A 17,769-nucleotide genomic window follows, 5' to 3' on the forward strand; every position below is an offset into this window, starting at 1 on the left:
CCTCATGGTGTTGTCACACTAGCTCGTGCATAACCTTCGGGGTGTTCACATGGTGAAGTTTTCGTGGCCTTTTCACCCTCAGAGCTCAAGTAACTTTGCCTCTTCTCTTCCGTTCCCATGGTCTGTGCTTTCCTCCCAACCACCCCTTCCCTTCTTTTTTTTAAGATTTTTTTTTAAGTGGAAAGTCAGATACATGTAGAGGAAGAGAGAAAAAGGGGAAGATTTTCCATCTGCTCATTCACTCCCCAAGTGACCACAATAGCTGGAGCTGAGCTAATCTGAAGCCAGGAGCCTGGAGCTTCTTCTGGGTCCCCCCATACAGATGCAGGTCCCAGTGCCTTGGGCCACCCTTGACTGCTTTCCCAGGCCACAAGTAGGGAGTTGCATGGGAAGTGAGACCACCGGGATATGAGCCAGTGACCCTATGGGATCCCAGCACATGAAAGGTGAGGACTTTAGCCCTAGGCTACTGAGCAGGGCCCTGTACCTCCTGTGTCAGTCAGTCATTCATAAAACAGCTCTTGTCAGAGCAATTGCTTCTTTCTGGAATTTTGCTTACCCAGACCAGCTCTGGCCACGCACATTTGTTACCTTTCATGCCTACCTCAGTCGGTGATCGCCGCAGGCATCTGGGGTCTCTGTCACAGGCAGGAGCTCTTGTTGCTCTGCCCCGTTCTCTACTCAATATTGGCCTCCATCTTTTCTTTCAGGGTGCATGGCACATGCTAACTGTGTCATCTGCTATGTGTCATGTCGTTCTCAGAATGCATGTATTTGGAACCGCTTGTTTCTTTGGTGCTTGTGTCATATGGCAAGACTAGCAGCTTTGGGAAAGGAAGGTGTGGACCTGTGGCTGCATGGGCCAGGGCATAGCTGGCTGATGGAGATGGCATTGTCTAAGTTGTGGATCTGGAACAAGGAAGGGATTGGAGCCTCACTTTTGGGGGGTATGTGTGTGTGTGTGTGTTCTGTTCTGTTTTTTTGCCCAGGATTTAGCTTCCTTTGTATGAGCCCACCTCCCTGAGGAAGGAAAGATACACCTCGTGTGTCTGTCATCTCTTGTATTGAGGGTGGAATTTTTCTAGAGACAGTAAGAAGAGGCATAGATGGGGTCCCTGTTGAGCTTACTCCACAGCAAATGTAGGTAGAGCTTCATAGGCTTTCCTTGGGGATGACCATAGTCTGTCTTGCTTCATCTGTAAATGGGAGCAAGTATAGGACCACTTAAAGGTTGGGGGAAGATTGAGCTATTTTTCTGAGTTTGTGGAATCTAGATCCCTGGAACAGTGTCTGCCACATGGGGTAAGCATTGTTGAGCAGTGTTTATCAGTTCAAGGGCTACAATGTGGTCATCAGCAGTTGAAAAATTCCCCTACATGTTTTTAATTTATTTAAACAAATGCCTGGAAATATATTTATTTCTAAAAATTTCATCAATGTATTTTAAACCATTGAAACCAGAGTTACTTGTGCAGCTCTTAAAGCTCCTCATGGGGCATAACCAGTTAAGCCTCTCCCTGCACCACCAGCATCTCGTATGGGCACTGGATCAAGTTCTACATGCTCCACTCCCTTTCTGGCTCCCTGCTGATGCACTTGGAAAAGCAGCAGAAGGTGGTCCAAATACTTAGACCCCTGCACACACGTGGAAGACTGGAAAAAGTTGTGGGCTCTTTAGTTCAGCCTGGCCCAGCTCGGTCCATTGTGAGCATTTGGGCAGTGAACCAGCAGATGGAAGATTCTGTCTGTCTCTCCTGCTCCCTCTGTAGCTCTGCCTTTCAAATAAATGCTAAAGAGGAGAAGCAGCAGCCGCAGCAGCTCAGAGTCTGTTAGCACCTATTGCCTGTGTCCGCTCCCTGTGACATCACCATCTCTTTTCTTACCAGGGTTTGGCATTAAAAAGAATCTATTAATTAAAGACACAAAGTGTTTTACAAGAACGGAATCATTGTGAGTGGGAAGGAGATAAACTTGAAGCTTATTTCTATTGAGAAATATTCTGTTTCATTTCTAAATTTTTATGTTTTGAGATTTTGCTGTGTTTATGATTGACTTATGTATACTTTGCCTTGTTCCAGAACAGGCATCAGGAGATTGCTGTGTTTCAGGATGAGACACGCAGGATTCAGCTGGGACAGAGGCAGTGGGCGGGGCAGCACTCATTAGAAGAAAGAGTAGATTTGCAGAGATAACATTTTGCATTCACAAAGTGCTTTGTGTTTTTTCCAAGTGCTTTCATGGTCCAGGTCTCCCTGGGAGCTCTGTGGATAGTGTTCTTTGGTTTTTGAGATGAAGACACTCTGCCTAAGCAGAATGTGTATTTTGCTCGTGTTTGCCCAACTGACAGTAGTGATAGAGTTGGCGTCAGAGCAGTCCACTTTCTAAAGTGTATGTATATTTTCCTAGCGTTGAAGCAGTTTATTTGCCAAGCCAGGCATTACAATCTGGCCACCCTAGAGGGAATTATTCCCCACATGCTAGTCTCTACTGATTCAGTTCTGAGACATAAGCCATGTAGGCCTATAGATAAAGCGTGTTAGGATGGCAAAGCTAATCAAGTCTGAAGGCTTGCTTCTGCTTTAGCTAACTAACTAAACAGAAATGCACCTGCAGCTATTCCCTCAGCATGCCTCGTGGCAAAGCGGCAACTTGGCACCCTCAATACAGTGTCTTGTCCCTTCTGCCCAAATATGCTGAAACAAATGTTGGCCAGTGAAGAACTACAGGCAGGTCACAGTTCCATTCATCTTGTGCTGTGAAGATCTGACTTGCCTACCTAAGACTTTATAATTAGTGACAGAAGCAACAACACAAGGAGGACTTGACTAAGCCCTGAGTCTTGTTGAAAATCAGTGTTCCTGTGCTGCCTTTGAGTGCTCTGCTCGTTTCTGTGTGTGAATATCTTATAGCAACTCTCCCCATCCTTTTAAAGGAAAAGCAATGTCCTGCTGAGGGAGTTCCTCAACCACTCTGACCTTCCAGATTAATCTGAAACAACATCTGAGTTCATCACTGGGTCGGTGTTGCAGAATAGCAGGTGTGTGTCTTGGGCGAGTTGAGGCACCGGGGCAGTCTTGAGGCTGACTTTGTTGCATATGGTTAGACCTTGTGTGCTGAGATAATTCTGGGTGGCTTTGGATAACTTTGTTTTGTAACTGAAAAGGAGTGTGTGTTATGTGATAAGTGTTAATCTGTGAGTAGCTACATGGTGCGTGTCTTAGAGTAGGAGCGCTGGTGAATCTCCAGATACTTCAAGAAGAGCAAGGTCACTGGCTTGAGCATGTGACAGGAGGAGATGTGAATTCCAGCTGTAAAATGCCTTAATGTTTTTAGTTAGGGTCTGTTTCTGGATTCTTTTCTCTTTGCGTTCAGGGCTATACCTGATCCATAACCAAGTGGAACTGGAAACAGAAAAACCTACTATACTGATACTGAGGAGAAATCAGGGACTCAGAAATATCTCTTTCTTGCCAAACCTCAACTTTGCCTATCCTCACCATCCCCTTTTTTGTAAGTGCCGCTCCTCAGCTCCTTAACCCTTCAGCTTTGGGCTGAGGGAGGACTGGCTGTTGGGTTTGCCTTTCATCAGAGATTTAGGATTGCATCCTCCCCACCCCCCGCTCTTGCTGCTCACAGATGTCACCGCAGTAAGGCAGACCTCAGCTCAGAATAGCTCAGAATCAGGCCAGAGGAAGTGGTAAAAACCAAGAGACTTGGGTCTTACATGACCTGAAGGAGGCTTTCCTCCTAGTGTACAGGCAAAGTTGAAAATCCCTCTGAAGACAAAAGAAAGTTTAAAATAAATTGCAATGACTTGAAAGTTAGGCTCCAAACTGCTAAGATGTATGACAAAGTGCTAAGAAATGTGTGACAGTTGATGGCCAGACATTTTTTGAAAGCATCTTACATAAAGGCTCTCCCTACTCCTTCAAAGTAACCATTGGCAGCAGAAAAGAATCTGACTTTTACACATGATAAACTGACGTTCTGGCAAGTTCAGCAGCTTCCACCAGGATGCCTGATGCAGTAGTTGACAAGGGAAACGTGCTCTGTACCTCTGCCCGTTCCCAGCTGGTGCCAGAATGGCAGCCCCCCTTGGCTCATGGTGGCCTTACTTACGGGCACGAGACGGAGTCGAGTGGCTAAGACCTGCATGTTTAAGCACAGTTTCTTGCAGCCCATTGTGATTGGAGATAGAACTGTTCAAGAAACTGAAATTTGCAGCCGTCAGCCTTGCCCTTAGAAGAATATACAATTCCTTCTCACCCTACATAATCCTCACTTCTCTCTTCCTGTTACTTGTGGTCACCGTCTGCCCTGGTGACAAGGAAGATACTGTTGCCAGCCATTACTCAGTATATTAAAGAGGAAATTTCCATTAAGTAAATAACTGTGAAAGAAGAACCTAAGAGAAGGGAGAGAAATTTGAGCCCAGGTTCCTGTTACACTGGCCAAATACCATGGGCCTCCACACTTGGTAAATGTCACACACAGTCAGAAAAACTGAAAGGACAGAATAGAGGGACACCGTGGGAATTTTTCCCTTGCACCATCCTGACATCTTCTTAAATTTTGGTTGTTTGAATTAAACTGATCAGAGCCAGGTCCAAAACCCAGGCTAATTTATCCTTTTGTTCGTTTTATGTAGACAATAGGATAATTTTTGGAAGGTGCAGTAGAACTGGTATCTTTAAGCACCACTGAGATTTTTACCCTTTACTGAGACCTTTGCTTCATGGATAGCAATGACTTTGGATTGCAGCCAACATTTAGCAGTGTGGCTTGTGTTGAAACTTCCTTTGGGGAAAGAAGTGGAGAGGCTGTGGGCTTTGCAAGCAGCTTTTCTGAAGGACATTCTGTTCCTTAGAAATTTTTCATCTTAGCTAGGACAAGCTTTGCTTGAAGATCTGAGTATTTTGTGGACTTGCAGTTGCTACAGAATTAGTTAGGTCAGCTTAAATATCTACAAATTTTTCTTTGATGCTGAGATATTATTTATAATGAACACAGTTACAAATTATCTACAAATTACCTTCCAGTGGCTTTTCCAGGAAGAGCGTGGCCCACACCCTGCTCTGGTGCTTTCACACCTCTCCATGGAGGCTCCCTCTCTGCAGGGCCGCACTGTGCCGGCTATGTTTGCGCATGCACCATTTTACCTGCAGAATTTGAGCATTCCCATTTTGCATATGAAGAATCTGAAGTGTGCTCACTTTAGCAGCACATATACTAAAAATTGGAAGAAGCTGAAGTTCAGATAACTCAGTACTGTTCTTGTTGAATATCTACTGTGTGTTGGGCTCTGTTGTAAGTTCTTACAGGTATTGTATAATCCTTGCAACATCCTTGTAGGGGATCATTTTTATCCCCAATTGAAGATGAGGAAATGGAAACCCACAGAGGTGAAGTTGCTTGCCCACAGTCTCACAGCTATAAAGTGTCTCAGTTGGAATTCTTTCTCAGGTGCACTTGCTGGTGATAGGCTACAGGCACGTCTCCTGAGCAAGAGCTTGGGGCAGAAGGCAGGAGGTACTTCTAATTGCTGCTGCTTGTCCCTGCTGCGGCAGGAGCGATTCTCTTCCTCCGGTTGGTGGGCTGAAGACAGAGATGAATTGTGCTTGCTCAGGTCCTCATGTTTTGTATCTTTCCCCAAAAGCTTCTGGGATGCATTCTCTTCTCTGTGGGCAACCTGCGTAGCTGCTTCCAAACTGCTTCCTGCTTCCAGGCCATTGGGTGGCAGGGTGGTAGTGGTATACGTTGGCTGTGGCTCTTAGGGTGTGTCTGCCCTGTCATGTTAGTCATCTTAAATGTGATAACATGGATGCAAACACCTGCAGCCCTCGAGGCCAGCAGGCACCATGATAGGTGCCCCGCACCCACTTCCTTTTGCAGCTCTCGGCTCAGCTGTCTGAGAAGGCAGACACAGGATGTGGCTGAACATCCCACCTAGGAGGGAATGAGAAGTGGAATGAAGGATGAAAGGAGGCCACATGCCGTGGTAGCCTCTGTACCCAGATCTTCAGACCACTGCACCTGTCACCCAGCTGGCTCTATAATGCAGGAGCAGGAAACGGACCCTTGATCTGCCAGTGTGAGGCATCAGGGCATGACATCTCTCCTGAGCCTGACTGAGGAAAGCTGGCCCCCTCCTCAGTCCTAGGCTGTAGCAGGGTCTCTTTCATGCTTGCCCACATTCAGGCTCCTCTCTGCATCCTTTCTGCTGGGGTCACCTTCCCAGTGAGGCTTTCAGCTCATATCGAAGAGAGTCCAAGGCTGTTACTTGTTGGCATCCTCAGCTGGACCTAGAATCAGTGCTCTGTGAAGACCCTCAGCCTGGGGTCACAGAGCATGCAACGCCTTGGAACCCAAAGTCTATTTGCTGGAAGAGAGGGATTATTTTGTTTTCAGATATTAAACCCTAATATAAGCAACCATTACCTGTAAACTTTTTTAGTGATGACAGCAATAAAAATGCGAACTAGATGCCAACCTGAAGCATTGTCACTGGTTCCTCCAGCCATGCAATAAAGTAGGTACTGTCATCATTCCACAGATGCAGCAGGAGGCTCGGAGGCAGATGTCTTGCTTGGGGTCAAGGAGTTGCTCGAATGGTTGCGGAGAGGACTAGAATCTGGGTTGGTTACTGTCCTAGAACACGGCTCTTAAGGAGAGCATGGAGGGCCCACAGTGGTAGCTTTGTGACATAACCTGGTGTTCCAGTTCTCCTAAAAGAAATGGCCAAATTAATTTTCATTAACTTTAACTGAATAGCCAGTGATGGGGAAGATAAGGCAAAAAGCAAGCAAATAACAACAGAGGTTGTATCTCCAAAAAGATCAGGGAATCACTGCCTTGATGATGAAAGCGTTTGGCGTGCGGAAAAGGGAGTGAGTGTTTCTGTGGCTTGTTGCACCAGGAAGTGGGGCTGCTGCTTCTTCCTCTGGTTTTCCGTCCACGCCCAGAAATCACCTGTTACTTGTGTTGAGAAGCCTCAGGACTGATAGGTCCCTGGGCAGATGTGATCGGTATGATACACACCGCTCTCCTTGCCAGGTCAGAAACAGGACTGCCCTCCTCCAGGCTGCTACTCTGTGTGCTAGGTCTTCCAGGAAGGCTGTTCTCCTTGAGCCTTCCCATTGGGTTTTATATCTAAATAACATTCCTGTAAGTCTTCTGAAGGGTTATTCCTGGGTCATTGGCATTGAAACCACTTGTTCTGGTAGATCCTTCCTGTGAAGGTTAATTATGTATTTGATATCCTTCCCTTTTTATGCCTGAATGATGGGGATAAGTACCTTGTGGTTTATTAACTGTCACCTTAAAACTTTTCAAGTTGTGTTGTGACAAAACAGAGTTTTAGATCCTTTTTATCCAGCTCTGATGAATCAGACAGCTTCTCTGGTTGAAGTGTGCCAGGATAAATAAAATCTGATTTGTGGGGAAAAGATGGGTTTGCACTTGAAGTCTTGAATTCAAGTCTGCCACTTGCTATGAAAGGTGACCTAACCTGTTCTTCTTTCCATTCACTTCATCTTTGTGTTTTGACAAATGGGCATTGGCATCTAATAGGCAGGTAATTGTTGAATAAAAGAAATACGGGCATTATTTGAGAGAGGTTAATGGTTAATGTCTCCAGGCATTTTGATGTTAAACCATAAACCGGTACTCTGACACTTTTCCTGTTTTGAATCCCTCTGTTCTTAAAGGACCTGTGACCTTATCATCATGGACTCCAGAATCTCCCCACCCTAAAGCCATTTCATCTATACCTTTGGCTTTTCAGTAAACTTGTAGAAGTACAGATGAAGTGTCCCTTGCTGGGAGTGTTTCAGATTTTGGATTTTGGAGTATTTGCATATGCACAGTGTGGTATCTCAGGCAAAGGACTCCAGTCTAAACACAAAATTTATTTATTTATTTTTAAAGATTTGTGTATTATTATTGGAAAGCCAGATATACAGAGAGTAGGAGAAACAGAGAGGAAGGTCTTCCATACAATGGTTCACTCCCCAAGCCACTGCAATGGCTGGAGCTAAGACAGTTAGAAACCAGGAGCCAGGAGACTCAGGTCTCCCACGCTGGTGCAGGTCCCAAGGCTTTGGGCCATCCTCAACTGCTTTCTCAGGCCACATGCAGGGGGCTGGATGGGAAGTGGGCTGTTGGGATTAGAACCAGCGTCCCATAGGATTCTGGCGCGTGCAAGGCGAGGACTTTAGCTGCTAAGCCACCGCGCCAGGCCCAAAACACGAAATTTATTTATGCTTCAGATATACCTGGTATGTGTAACCTGAAGGTGATTTTATGCAGAACTTAAGGTCCAGCCCTGTTTTGACCACAGTCTGTCACACAGAGTCTAGTGTGGAATTTTCCACTTGTGGAGTCTTATTGCTACTCAGAAAGTTCCAGGTTTTGGAGCGCTACAGATTTGGGATGATCAAATTTTATTGTCATTAAGGAGTTTCAGTGGTTGTCTTGTAAGCCCCATGACCTCCATGGTAAACATCCCACTCACGGATTGAATGTGTTAGTGGTTGAGCACCTCTTTTCTGGGACAGACAATATGTAATTCAAAATTAATCTCTCTGATTAAGTGATATCTATTAAATCTTAGCTAACATGGGAAGGTATTTGTTTAAAAGAGCAAAAATTGTGCTGTGTTTTAAAACTTGCATTTTTAATTCACTCCAGTTTGCAGGGACATTATCAGATGGCTTAGGGAAGACCATGGATAATCGGCACCAGTCGGAGCGGGAGTACATCAGGTACCACGCAGCGACCAGCGGGGAGCATCTTGTAGCTGGCATCCATGGCCTGGCTCACGGTAAGCATAATAGGCTCTTCTGCCACATTCCTGGTAGGCTGTTTGCACCTGTCTGAACGTGAGTAGCAAGAAGAAAATCTGACCACAGTGGTATTCTAAGTGTGATATTCTGGCGTACCTGATAGTCTTCTGAGCTGCAATTATGTCCGTTTTGCATTTGCCATGTGTCAGCTTGGGGGAGCTCACTGTTCATTTTCAGAGTGCTGTGCGTGTCACACTCCCTCCCTCTGCTCCTGAAGGATCATAAGCAGAAATCACCAGAACCCTGTCTGAGGTCCAGAGTTTAAGACTGCCTTCTGCCTCCTGCTCTTTCCTCCCAAGGCAACTGAAATGCGGAGTTTACTTCTAGGTTTTCTGTAGCCCAGATGTTTTTGACTCTTGCATAAATGTACTTTCACCAGATTAAAAGCCCAAGAGATGGAGAGATGGCATAAATGTGTTTCAGTCTCTGCAAGTTTGAATTCCAAATTGGGATGCTTTAATTCTGACTCATTTGCCTTTTGTTGCGTTTTTCTCAGGAACTTTTCTATGAGGTGTCCAAGGCCCTTGGAGATAGAAGCTTTCCCAGTTTTCACAACCACTATCATCTAGTCACACCGAGCTGTATCCTCTCCCCCAAGTCATGTCTGCAAGCCCTCGTCAGTTTGGGTTCTTCTGTCTTCTCATCTACCTCACTTCCTTTCCTATCAAATTCCGACTCAGATGACGTTTCCCTGGCTCTACTGTCTCAGTTAGAATTTTCTTTTTAAGATTTATTTTAGGGACTGGCACAGTGGCCTAGCAGCTAAAGTCCTCTCCTTGCACGCGCCAGAATCCCATATGGGCTCCAGTTTGTGTCCTGGCTGCTCCACTTCCCATCCAGCTCCCTGCATGTGGCCTGGGAAAGCAGTCAAGGACGGCCCAAAGCCTTGGGACTCTCTGCACCCTCATGGGAGACCCGGAAGAAACTTCTGGCTTCAGATTGTCTTAGCTCTGGCCATAGTAGCCACTTGGGGAGTGAATCATCGGATGGAAGATCTTCCTCTTTGTCTCTCCTCCTCGCTGTATATTTGACTTTCCAATAAAAATGAATAAATAAATAAAAAGATATATTTTTATCTGTTTGAAAGGCAGAGTTGGTGGGATCTTCCATCTGCTGATTTACTCCCCAAATGGCCGCAGTAGCCAAAGCTGGGCCAGGCCGAAGCCAGGTCCCTGTAATTTCATCCAGGTCTCTTGCAGTTGGTGGCAGGATCCCAGGCAATTGAGCCATCTTTCACTGCCTTTCCCGGGCACGTTAGCAAGGAGCTTAATTGAAGCTGGAGCATCTGGGAATTCAACTAGCACTCATAGGGGATGCTGGCGTCACAGCTGGTGGCTTAATCTGTTGCATCATAACACTAGCCCCTCCAGTAAGAATTAATGACAGAGCATGTGGGACATTTCTGTGCCATACCTGAGAGATTGTGAGTGCCATGAGAACAAAAAGGGCATTTTTTATTCATCTTTTACTCATGACACCTGGCGTTTAGCTCACGCTTAGCTGTGTTAGGAAATTGAACTTCCTGTACCAGATCCTTCAAATGCAAAGAGTATAGTTGTTCTTACTCTTTAGTTCAGCACTCGAGTGTCTTAAGAAAATGGGTGATTTTTTTCAAGGTGACAAAATCACCTCCAGTGAATGATCACCCAGATAGTCTGTGCAGCCCCCCAAGAGCCAGTCAGGCCAGTCAAAGACGGGGCATGGCGGTCTCCTCCAGAGAATCCATTGAGCCTTGGATTATAGCAAAGTAGTAGCCTAGAGTGAGCTTTTTCCTTCAAGGTGCAAAGGTGTTTAAAAGATAACAAGAACTATAATCTATTCAACCTCCTTGATTTAAAAACTGGGAGTTATGATTCCTTCATTCTCTTAGGGATGCAAGGGGGAGCTCCTGTTTAACCCAGGTTCAGTAGTATTCCATCTCTAAGGTCCCAGTCTGAACTCCTGTACTATTCAGATTGGGAAAGGAACTTTGCCTCGCTGGAGCAAATCGACCCAGAATCCAAAAGAAATGCAGTGAATTGTTAGTGCGTTCTCACCCAAGGAGCTTCCTTTATCAATTTGTCTCACTAGAGCTGAAGAGTCTAGAGAGCTTCCTCTCACCCCCACTGTCAGAGGGTGAACATCCTGTGAGTGTCCCTGGCACAAGTCCTGGAAATGCTCCCCGGACAGGGCCTGATTCCTTCCTGAAGGCCTGTGACTTCACTTGCCTTCGCCGGCTTCTGGCCACTTAGGCAAGTTTCAGCTGTTGTCAACTTTCAAAATGTTTTGGATGTGTTTTTGACCAAGTTGGTCTTTTGAACTGACTCCGTGAAGGGTCCTGGTTAGCACTGGCAGCTTTTGGGAGTGCTCTTCATGAAGGCTTCCACATTTACATAATTTCTCATCTCTGTTTAAGCCAAGTATGCAATAGCTTCTACCCTATTTCAGGCACTTGGTGTGTTTGACCAGTCACAGGTCTTTGAAAATTGTGAGTACATAGTTACCTCTCTGTCTTATGGCTCATAGGATGCTAGCCTCTTTAGACTTTCCAAAGGGCCCTATTTGCCAGTCTGCTGTTGATTTAATCCCAATGTCTGCCTCTTTTCCTGATTGCCCATATGCTGCCAAGCTCTGAAGTTGAAAAAACTCTGTTAACCTCCCTCACAGTTTCTTTGGTATTTTGAAAACTGGAACACACTTTACTTCTGATTGGAATAGATCTACACACGCACACACACACACATCCTCTAACTCTGAACCTAATGAGCTTGGCCGAGTTATAACACCCCTTGTTTTGTTTTTGTGTGTTTGTTTTTCACCAGGTATCATTGGTGGATTGACCAGTGTTATAACCTCAACAGTGGAAGGTGTGAAAACAGAAGGGGGTGTGAGCGGCTTCATATCTGGCTTTGGAAAAGGGCTCGTTGGCACTGTGACCAAACCAGTGGCAGGCGCCCTGGACTTTGCATCAGAAACAGCGCAGGCGGTGAGAGACACAGCCACGCTGAATGGCCCCAGGTCAGTGGACATGGGGGTGGAGGGGGGAGCCAAGCTTTTGCAATTTCCAGCCAAGTCTGCTGCTTCTAACCCATGCACTTTATGCTTTGGGTATATGACTTTTTTTTTTTAAAGATTTATTTTTATTATTTTTTCATTGGAAAGGCGGATATACAGAGAGAGGAGAGACAGAGAGGAAGATCTTCCGTCCGATGATTCACTCCCCAAGTGAGCGCAACAGGCCGATACTATGCCGATCCGAAGCCAGGAGCCTCTTCCGGGTCTCCCACGCGGGTGCAGGTTCCCGAAGCTTTGGGCCGTCCTCGACTGCTTTCCCAGGCCACAGGCAGGGAGCTGGAAGGGAAGCGGGGCTGCCGGGATTAGAACCGGCGCCCATATGGGATCCCAGGCGTGCAAGGCGAGGACCTTTAACCACTTGCGCCACCGCGCCGGGCCCGGTATATGACTTTTAATCTGAACACTTGTAACTTAAATTTCTGACCTACTTAATACAAATACAGAAAAACAAAGCAAAAGAATCCATCGTTTTTTCAGAGTTGTTGGTTAATTTGTAGAGAAATGTTGTGCTCTGTTGCTTCTCTTTGCTGAAGAGGTCAGAAATAAAATTTGCAGCCTTACCAGCTTTCCTTCGTCACCCATTGGACCCTGAATGCCTGTAAAGCAATCAGTCGACTGTAGGCTGGGTCTTGCTCCTCTACAGTTGTGATTCACTCCATGGATCTGCCCACTTAGTTTTTCCTTCACTTGAAAGTACCAGCAAATGTACCAACCTCAAAGCAAGAAAGATCTTACACCGCAGCAGTCTGCACTTCAGCTACAGTGGTGCCTCCCTTTGAGGCCCATGAGATGGAACATCAGAGACAAGCCATGGGCTCCAGTCTCAGGAAATCCAGCTACGTCAACTTAGCTGTTCACTTCAGTGGCTTATTTAAGCTCCCTCTTCCAGAGCGACTTAATGAGGGTCCCTGTCAGTGAAAGGTGCAGTGAATATTACAGTTCTCAGCCTGGCTGGATTCTGCCTAAACTCAGAAGGCCTCCCCTGCTGCCTGAGTATAGCCAGGGCTGAGCCATGGGCATGCCCTGTCTTTTCCTCAGATAAGAGTTGAAGTAAACTGTCCCCAGATAAGATGGTGTCACCCTGACACCTTACTGATGACATATTATTATAGTAGAGGAAATGGTTACATTTGTGGACTGGGATCATGTACAGTGTTCTACCAGAATGCCTTCCATCTGGAGGCTCCTACTCATTATTAAAATAAGGACCTGTAGAGTGTGCTTGGGTTACATTCTGGTCTCAGCTACCCGTGAGTATATTGTGAAGCTGTGAGGAGGGGCAGGCAGTAGGGAGGCTTCATAGGCATTTCGATTGGTTTTCTATTTCTGATCTAAGTGCCAGAAGTTCACCTCCAGTGTTGTGTTAAGAGAGTAAGACCCAGCAAAGCACGAGCTTGCAGAGATGCCAAAGAATTCCCTCGAGACCTTGCTTCTTAAAAATCCCCAGATGGTCAAGGGATCAATTGATTTATTACAAAAGGGGGTAAGATGTATGCAATAAAGATTAAGATTATTTTGTGCTTTTAGTTTAATATATTAATGAAAAATCACTTGAATGTTGTGTATTGTGTTTGGAAGTCTTGATGACGTATTTTGTATTCCTTTTAACAACTCATATAAGGTAGCCATGGTTGCTGTGGAGGGGAAGGTGTCATTATCTTTACCAGTTGACCAGTATTGTCATAGAAGGTTTGATGTCATATTTTGAAGTCCGTATTTGTCATTCATTCATTTCCAGGCAATAAGTCTTGACTAAAATTTCATATGGACTCAGGATTGGGAATATAACAGATTATCCCTGTCTTCAGAGAGCAATAAACATAAAGCAATGTGGCAAATGATTATTACTAACATGGTGGCAACTGACAAAGAAGATATTTGTGGGGTGCTATGAAATGGTGTGGTTAGAGAAGATAAAGACATGGAAGAGGGCTAACAGGGGGGTCAAGACAGGCTTTTCCAGAAAAGTGAGAGTTCAGATGAAACTTGACATTTATGGAAGAGTTGGCCATATGTTGAGATAAGAGCAGCCCATTTAAGGTTAAAAGGAACTGTAAGAGGAACTCCTTGCAAAGAGTCAGGCTTTGTCTCAATGCCTCCACGTATGCAATCTCCTTGACCCTTCTTTTGTATATTTGCAGGTAAGGGCAGAAGAGTTCAGATAAATCACATGACTCAGAGTGGGGCTTTTAGTGCAGTGCTTAAGATGTCAGTTGGGTTGTCCGTTTCCCAAATCAGAATGCATGGGCTTGATTCCTGGCTCCACTTCTGGTTCCAGTTTCTGATGCACACCTGGGGAGGCAGCCGGTGATGGCTCAAGGGCTTGGGTCCTTTTATTCATTGGGGAGACCCAGACTGAGTTCTAGGCTCCCAGCTTCAGCCTGCTCTAGCCCTAACTGTAAGAGGTATTTGGAAAATGACCCAATATATAGAATATGTTCTCTTTGTCTCTCTCTCTCTTTCTCTCTGCCTTTCAAATAGATAGAGAAGAAAGAAATTGCATGACTCACCCATAGTTATACAGATGACCAGAAACAGTGGAGCCAGACTCAGATCCAGCCCACCTCCTCACTCTGAACCTGGCGTCCCTGCACTGCCCTGCTTGGGCCTGACCTTCATGTCAAATCCAGTTAGTGTCAGTGTATGGCGTACTACACAGTTGCTTCCCTGCCGACCACAAGATTTACTCTTGTTGTTACCACTTTCTCATCATGCTAGCCCCTGGCATTTAGCTGCTTGGCCAGCATTGCACTTCTCAGCAGAGGCTGTTCCCCCTAGAGTGCTTCTTTTCCAGCCATATGCATTGGAGGCTCTGTGGAACCACCAGCCATTCTTCATCACAGCCCACTTAAGCCTTACATTGCCATGTAGACGAAGCAGAAAAGCTCTGTAGTTTGCCTAAAAGCAAATAGCAGTTGGGCAATCAAGTTGAATTTTAACAGCAAATTTCCAGGAGCAGCTGTCAGGCTAACAAGATGCAGTATCTACAGTGATAGGTGAGGAACAGCAGGTAGTCAGGGGCCTGTAGACAAAGGGACTCAAAGGAGGGGACATTAAGCTTTGGTGTGGTGTCTCTGTTGCTGAAAGTACCAGGATAGGAGAGTCATGGAGAAGTGAGGCACATGGGAAATCCATGCTAATTGAGGACCTCGGAGGGTCACAGCTCCCTTTACTGCCCAGAAAAAACATTCCAGATTCTTCCAAAGGGGGAGGTGGTAGTCTTTTCACCAGTTTTCCTCAGTCCATTTGTCTAGCTATAAAGCAATCTTATTGGTGATCAGCCATGTGTGACTGAAGAAAGAGTACCTGACCTGGAAAATGCTTCTTACTAACTTTGGATCCTTGGTCAAATCTTGTATTGTCTAAACCTCAGTTTTTCATCTATAAATATGGGATAAGTTCATCTGTCTTTATTTTGGTTGGGGGTACCTCTTAGCGGTTTGAGCCCAACCAGAGTGATTTTAATGTAGGAACTATAAAGAACTATAAGCCTGCTAGGCGGTATTGTTTTCCAGTCGTAGAGGAGCAGACACCCTTGCAGGTGGAGAAGTCCTTCAGGGCCCCCAGGGCTGCTTTGATGACACTGTGATCTCTGAGGAGGACGCTGGTTCTACCCAAGGGAGAAATCACCCCGGCTTCTTGGAAGTGAGTTATAACTATCTCCAGCCATCCCGGTTGATTGAACAGGATCCAGGGGTGTTACTCAGGGTTTTTCCCCACTGTTTAGACAACAGGGACTAACAAATGATTTGAAGGGATTAGAAGTGAGACTCTGACCGGGGACTGACCTGAGCCCAGGGCCTGCGCCAGGAATAGGGCCCAAGAGCCCAAGAGTGCTGCCTGAGTCTGCACTTGGAAGAGGCTCTCTGCTTCCTTTGTAATATTTCATCCAAGTGAAGGCTTAGATCTTAGCATCTATGTTTTAAATGACCCAAATTTTAAGCAGATGATAGCAAAGTGAGCCATAAAACTGTGAAAGAATACTCCTTCCAGTAATCCATCTGAGAAGGAGCCTTACAGGAAACACTGGCTCCTTTTTGTGTTTATTTGAACATGATTTTATTTATAGGGAACCCTCCTCCTTATGTTCTTTTAGATTAAAACCCTTCCAAGTTCCTCTCCTCATTGGAGCGGATGGGCATTCCAACAAGACAGCCACCTAATTCTCCCCTGAAGTGTCCATGCCACCTAATGGTTGGTGGGAAGGCAGGTGGGGGAGGGGACGAAGAGGGCGGAGGACAGCAGAGCCCTTGGCCTCCACATGAATGCTATGGACCAGTATCCCCTGCTGCATTTGTTAACTGTACAAGTATGTGTGGTTTGGAACTGAAATGAGAAGCTTTTTCCAAGGCAACGCTCTGCTGGCTCAGGCTGCATCTTCCAGTCTACGTGTATTGGGCCACATGTGTCTGTTCCCAAGTTCAGTTTGTGAAAAGGGCACAGCTGTGGTCATACTCGGGATGCCACTGAAGCCATGGAGAAAAGCCTGCTGCCCTTCAGCCGGCTCAGGCCATACGGCAGGGGTCCCGGCCATGTGTGTGTCCGGTGCTGTGGGAGGGGAGCAGTCCTCGTGGTGCCATTTGGAGAGAAACTTCAGCAGAAAACTGCAGAGAGCCGTAGCAATCGTTTTCGAGAAAAGATAGGAAGGCCTTGGAGAAGAGAGGCCTGCGTGGCCCCGGCTGGCGCTGTGCTTGTGTGCTGCTCTGCACGCCAGCGCCTGTGGACTTCAGGGGACGTGACATTCTAGGAAAGTATCAGATGAAGATTTATGAAACAGAGCCCTGAGGTTTCTTCCAAAATATTTCTTCAGCTTTTTAGTCAAAGACCCAGAAAGGCAGGGAGAGGTGGGAGTTGGCAGAACTTGAAATATTTAAACTAATTTGCCAAAGCTCAGGAGTGTAGGAGCTTATCTCATTATTTAAGTTAGATAAGGAGGAGGGGGGAATTTGAAGGATAATGATAGATCAGTGTTTAAGAATATGGTGCAGGACTGATAATGTTCTGGAATCCCAAGGCCCTTGTATTGCACATATACAGAAATTCCGGTTGCTCTGAGAGCTTTTGAGTAACCTTTTGGTTGGTTTCACAGCAAGATTTATGGAGGCTATATTTGACTTTTTCACTCCCTAGACAGCACCCAAAATTTAAGACACTTTCCATTAATGACCTTTTAGATGTGAAATTGAAATGGATTTTCCTCAAGAAAAGCCCCTCTTTTGTACAGTGTCTGCACCTTACCCCTGACTCTCCAGGTTAAAAGGGTTAAGACCCTACTGGGCTGCCAGAGTCTGAGTGTGGTCAGGTTGGCCAGCTCGGAGAATAGCAGGGAGAGCTGAGGAAACGGCCCTGCTCGCTCCTGCATTCTAGTTCGGCAGGAATGTAACTGCTCTGGCCTGCAAGTGGCCATTTATTATACTTGTTGTTATACTTAGCACATTAAGCCGAGTTGGTTGAACTGAGCTTTTAGGGAACTTCTAAAAGATTTCTTTTTTTAAAGAAAGTGAATAAAAATTAAAATGCTTATTAGCCTATGCCAGTGCTCTCAAGCTGGTCTATCTGTGTCCCACCTGCAGCAGAGGAGAACAGACTGGCAGTCCATGTTCCTGAGAACAAAAGTCCATGCTTTGTCTTAAAACTGTAAATGATTTTCATGTTTTATTCACATTTGTTTTAATAAGAAAGTGTTGTAAGTGCTACACAGTAAAATGAACCCTTCAGATGGAAGTGCCATGTCATCCTGTGCTCTACTAGACATTGTTGTATTCTAATGATATTCCCTCGTGTCACATGAGATCTGCAGGCGCACCCCTCCCAGGTGAGCCCCGTGCAGGGGGCAGCATCGGTCTTCAGATGAGGGGAAGAGCTCAAGGCT

The 17,769-nt window shown here is 45.8% G+C and overlaps 1 protein-coding gene across 3 annotated transcripts in view; it reads left to right on the forward strand.

Moving 5' to 3' along the window:
• Positions 1-17,769, forward strand: part of VPS13D (vacuolar protein sorting 13 homolog D) — a 245,173-nt gene that overhangs the window by 183,318 nt on the left and 44,086 nt on the right. For all 3 annotated transcript variants that reach the window (XM_040987935.1, XM_040987936.1, XM_040987937.1), the window contains exons 65-66: positions 8,689-8,821; positions 11,645-11,840. In XM_040987935.1, the coding sequence (XP_040843869.1) occupies positions 8,689-8,821; positions 11,645-11,840 (329 nt within the window). The remainder of the gene's footprint in view (positions 1-8,688; positions 8,822-11,644; positions 11,841-17,769) is intronic.

This window comes from Ochotona curzoniae, unplaced genomic scaffold, assembly GCF_017591425.1.
Source record: "Ochotona curzoniae isolate NIBS_2020 unplaced genomic scaffold, NIBS_Ocur_1.0 contig_4792, whole genome shotgun sequence".
Taxonomy (NCBI): domain Eukaryota; kingdom Metazoa; phylum Chordata; class Mammalia; order Lagomorpha; family Ochotonidae; genus Ochotona; species Ochotona curzoniae.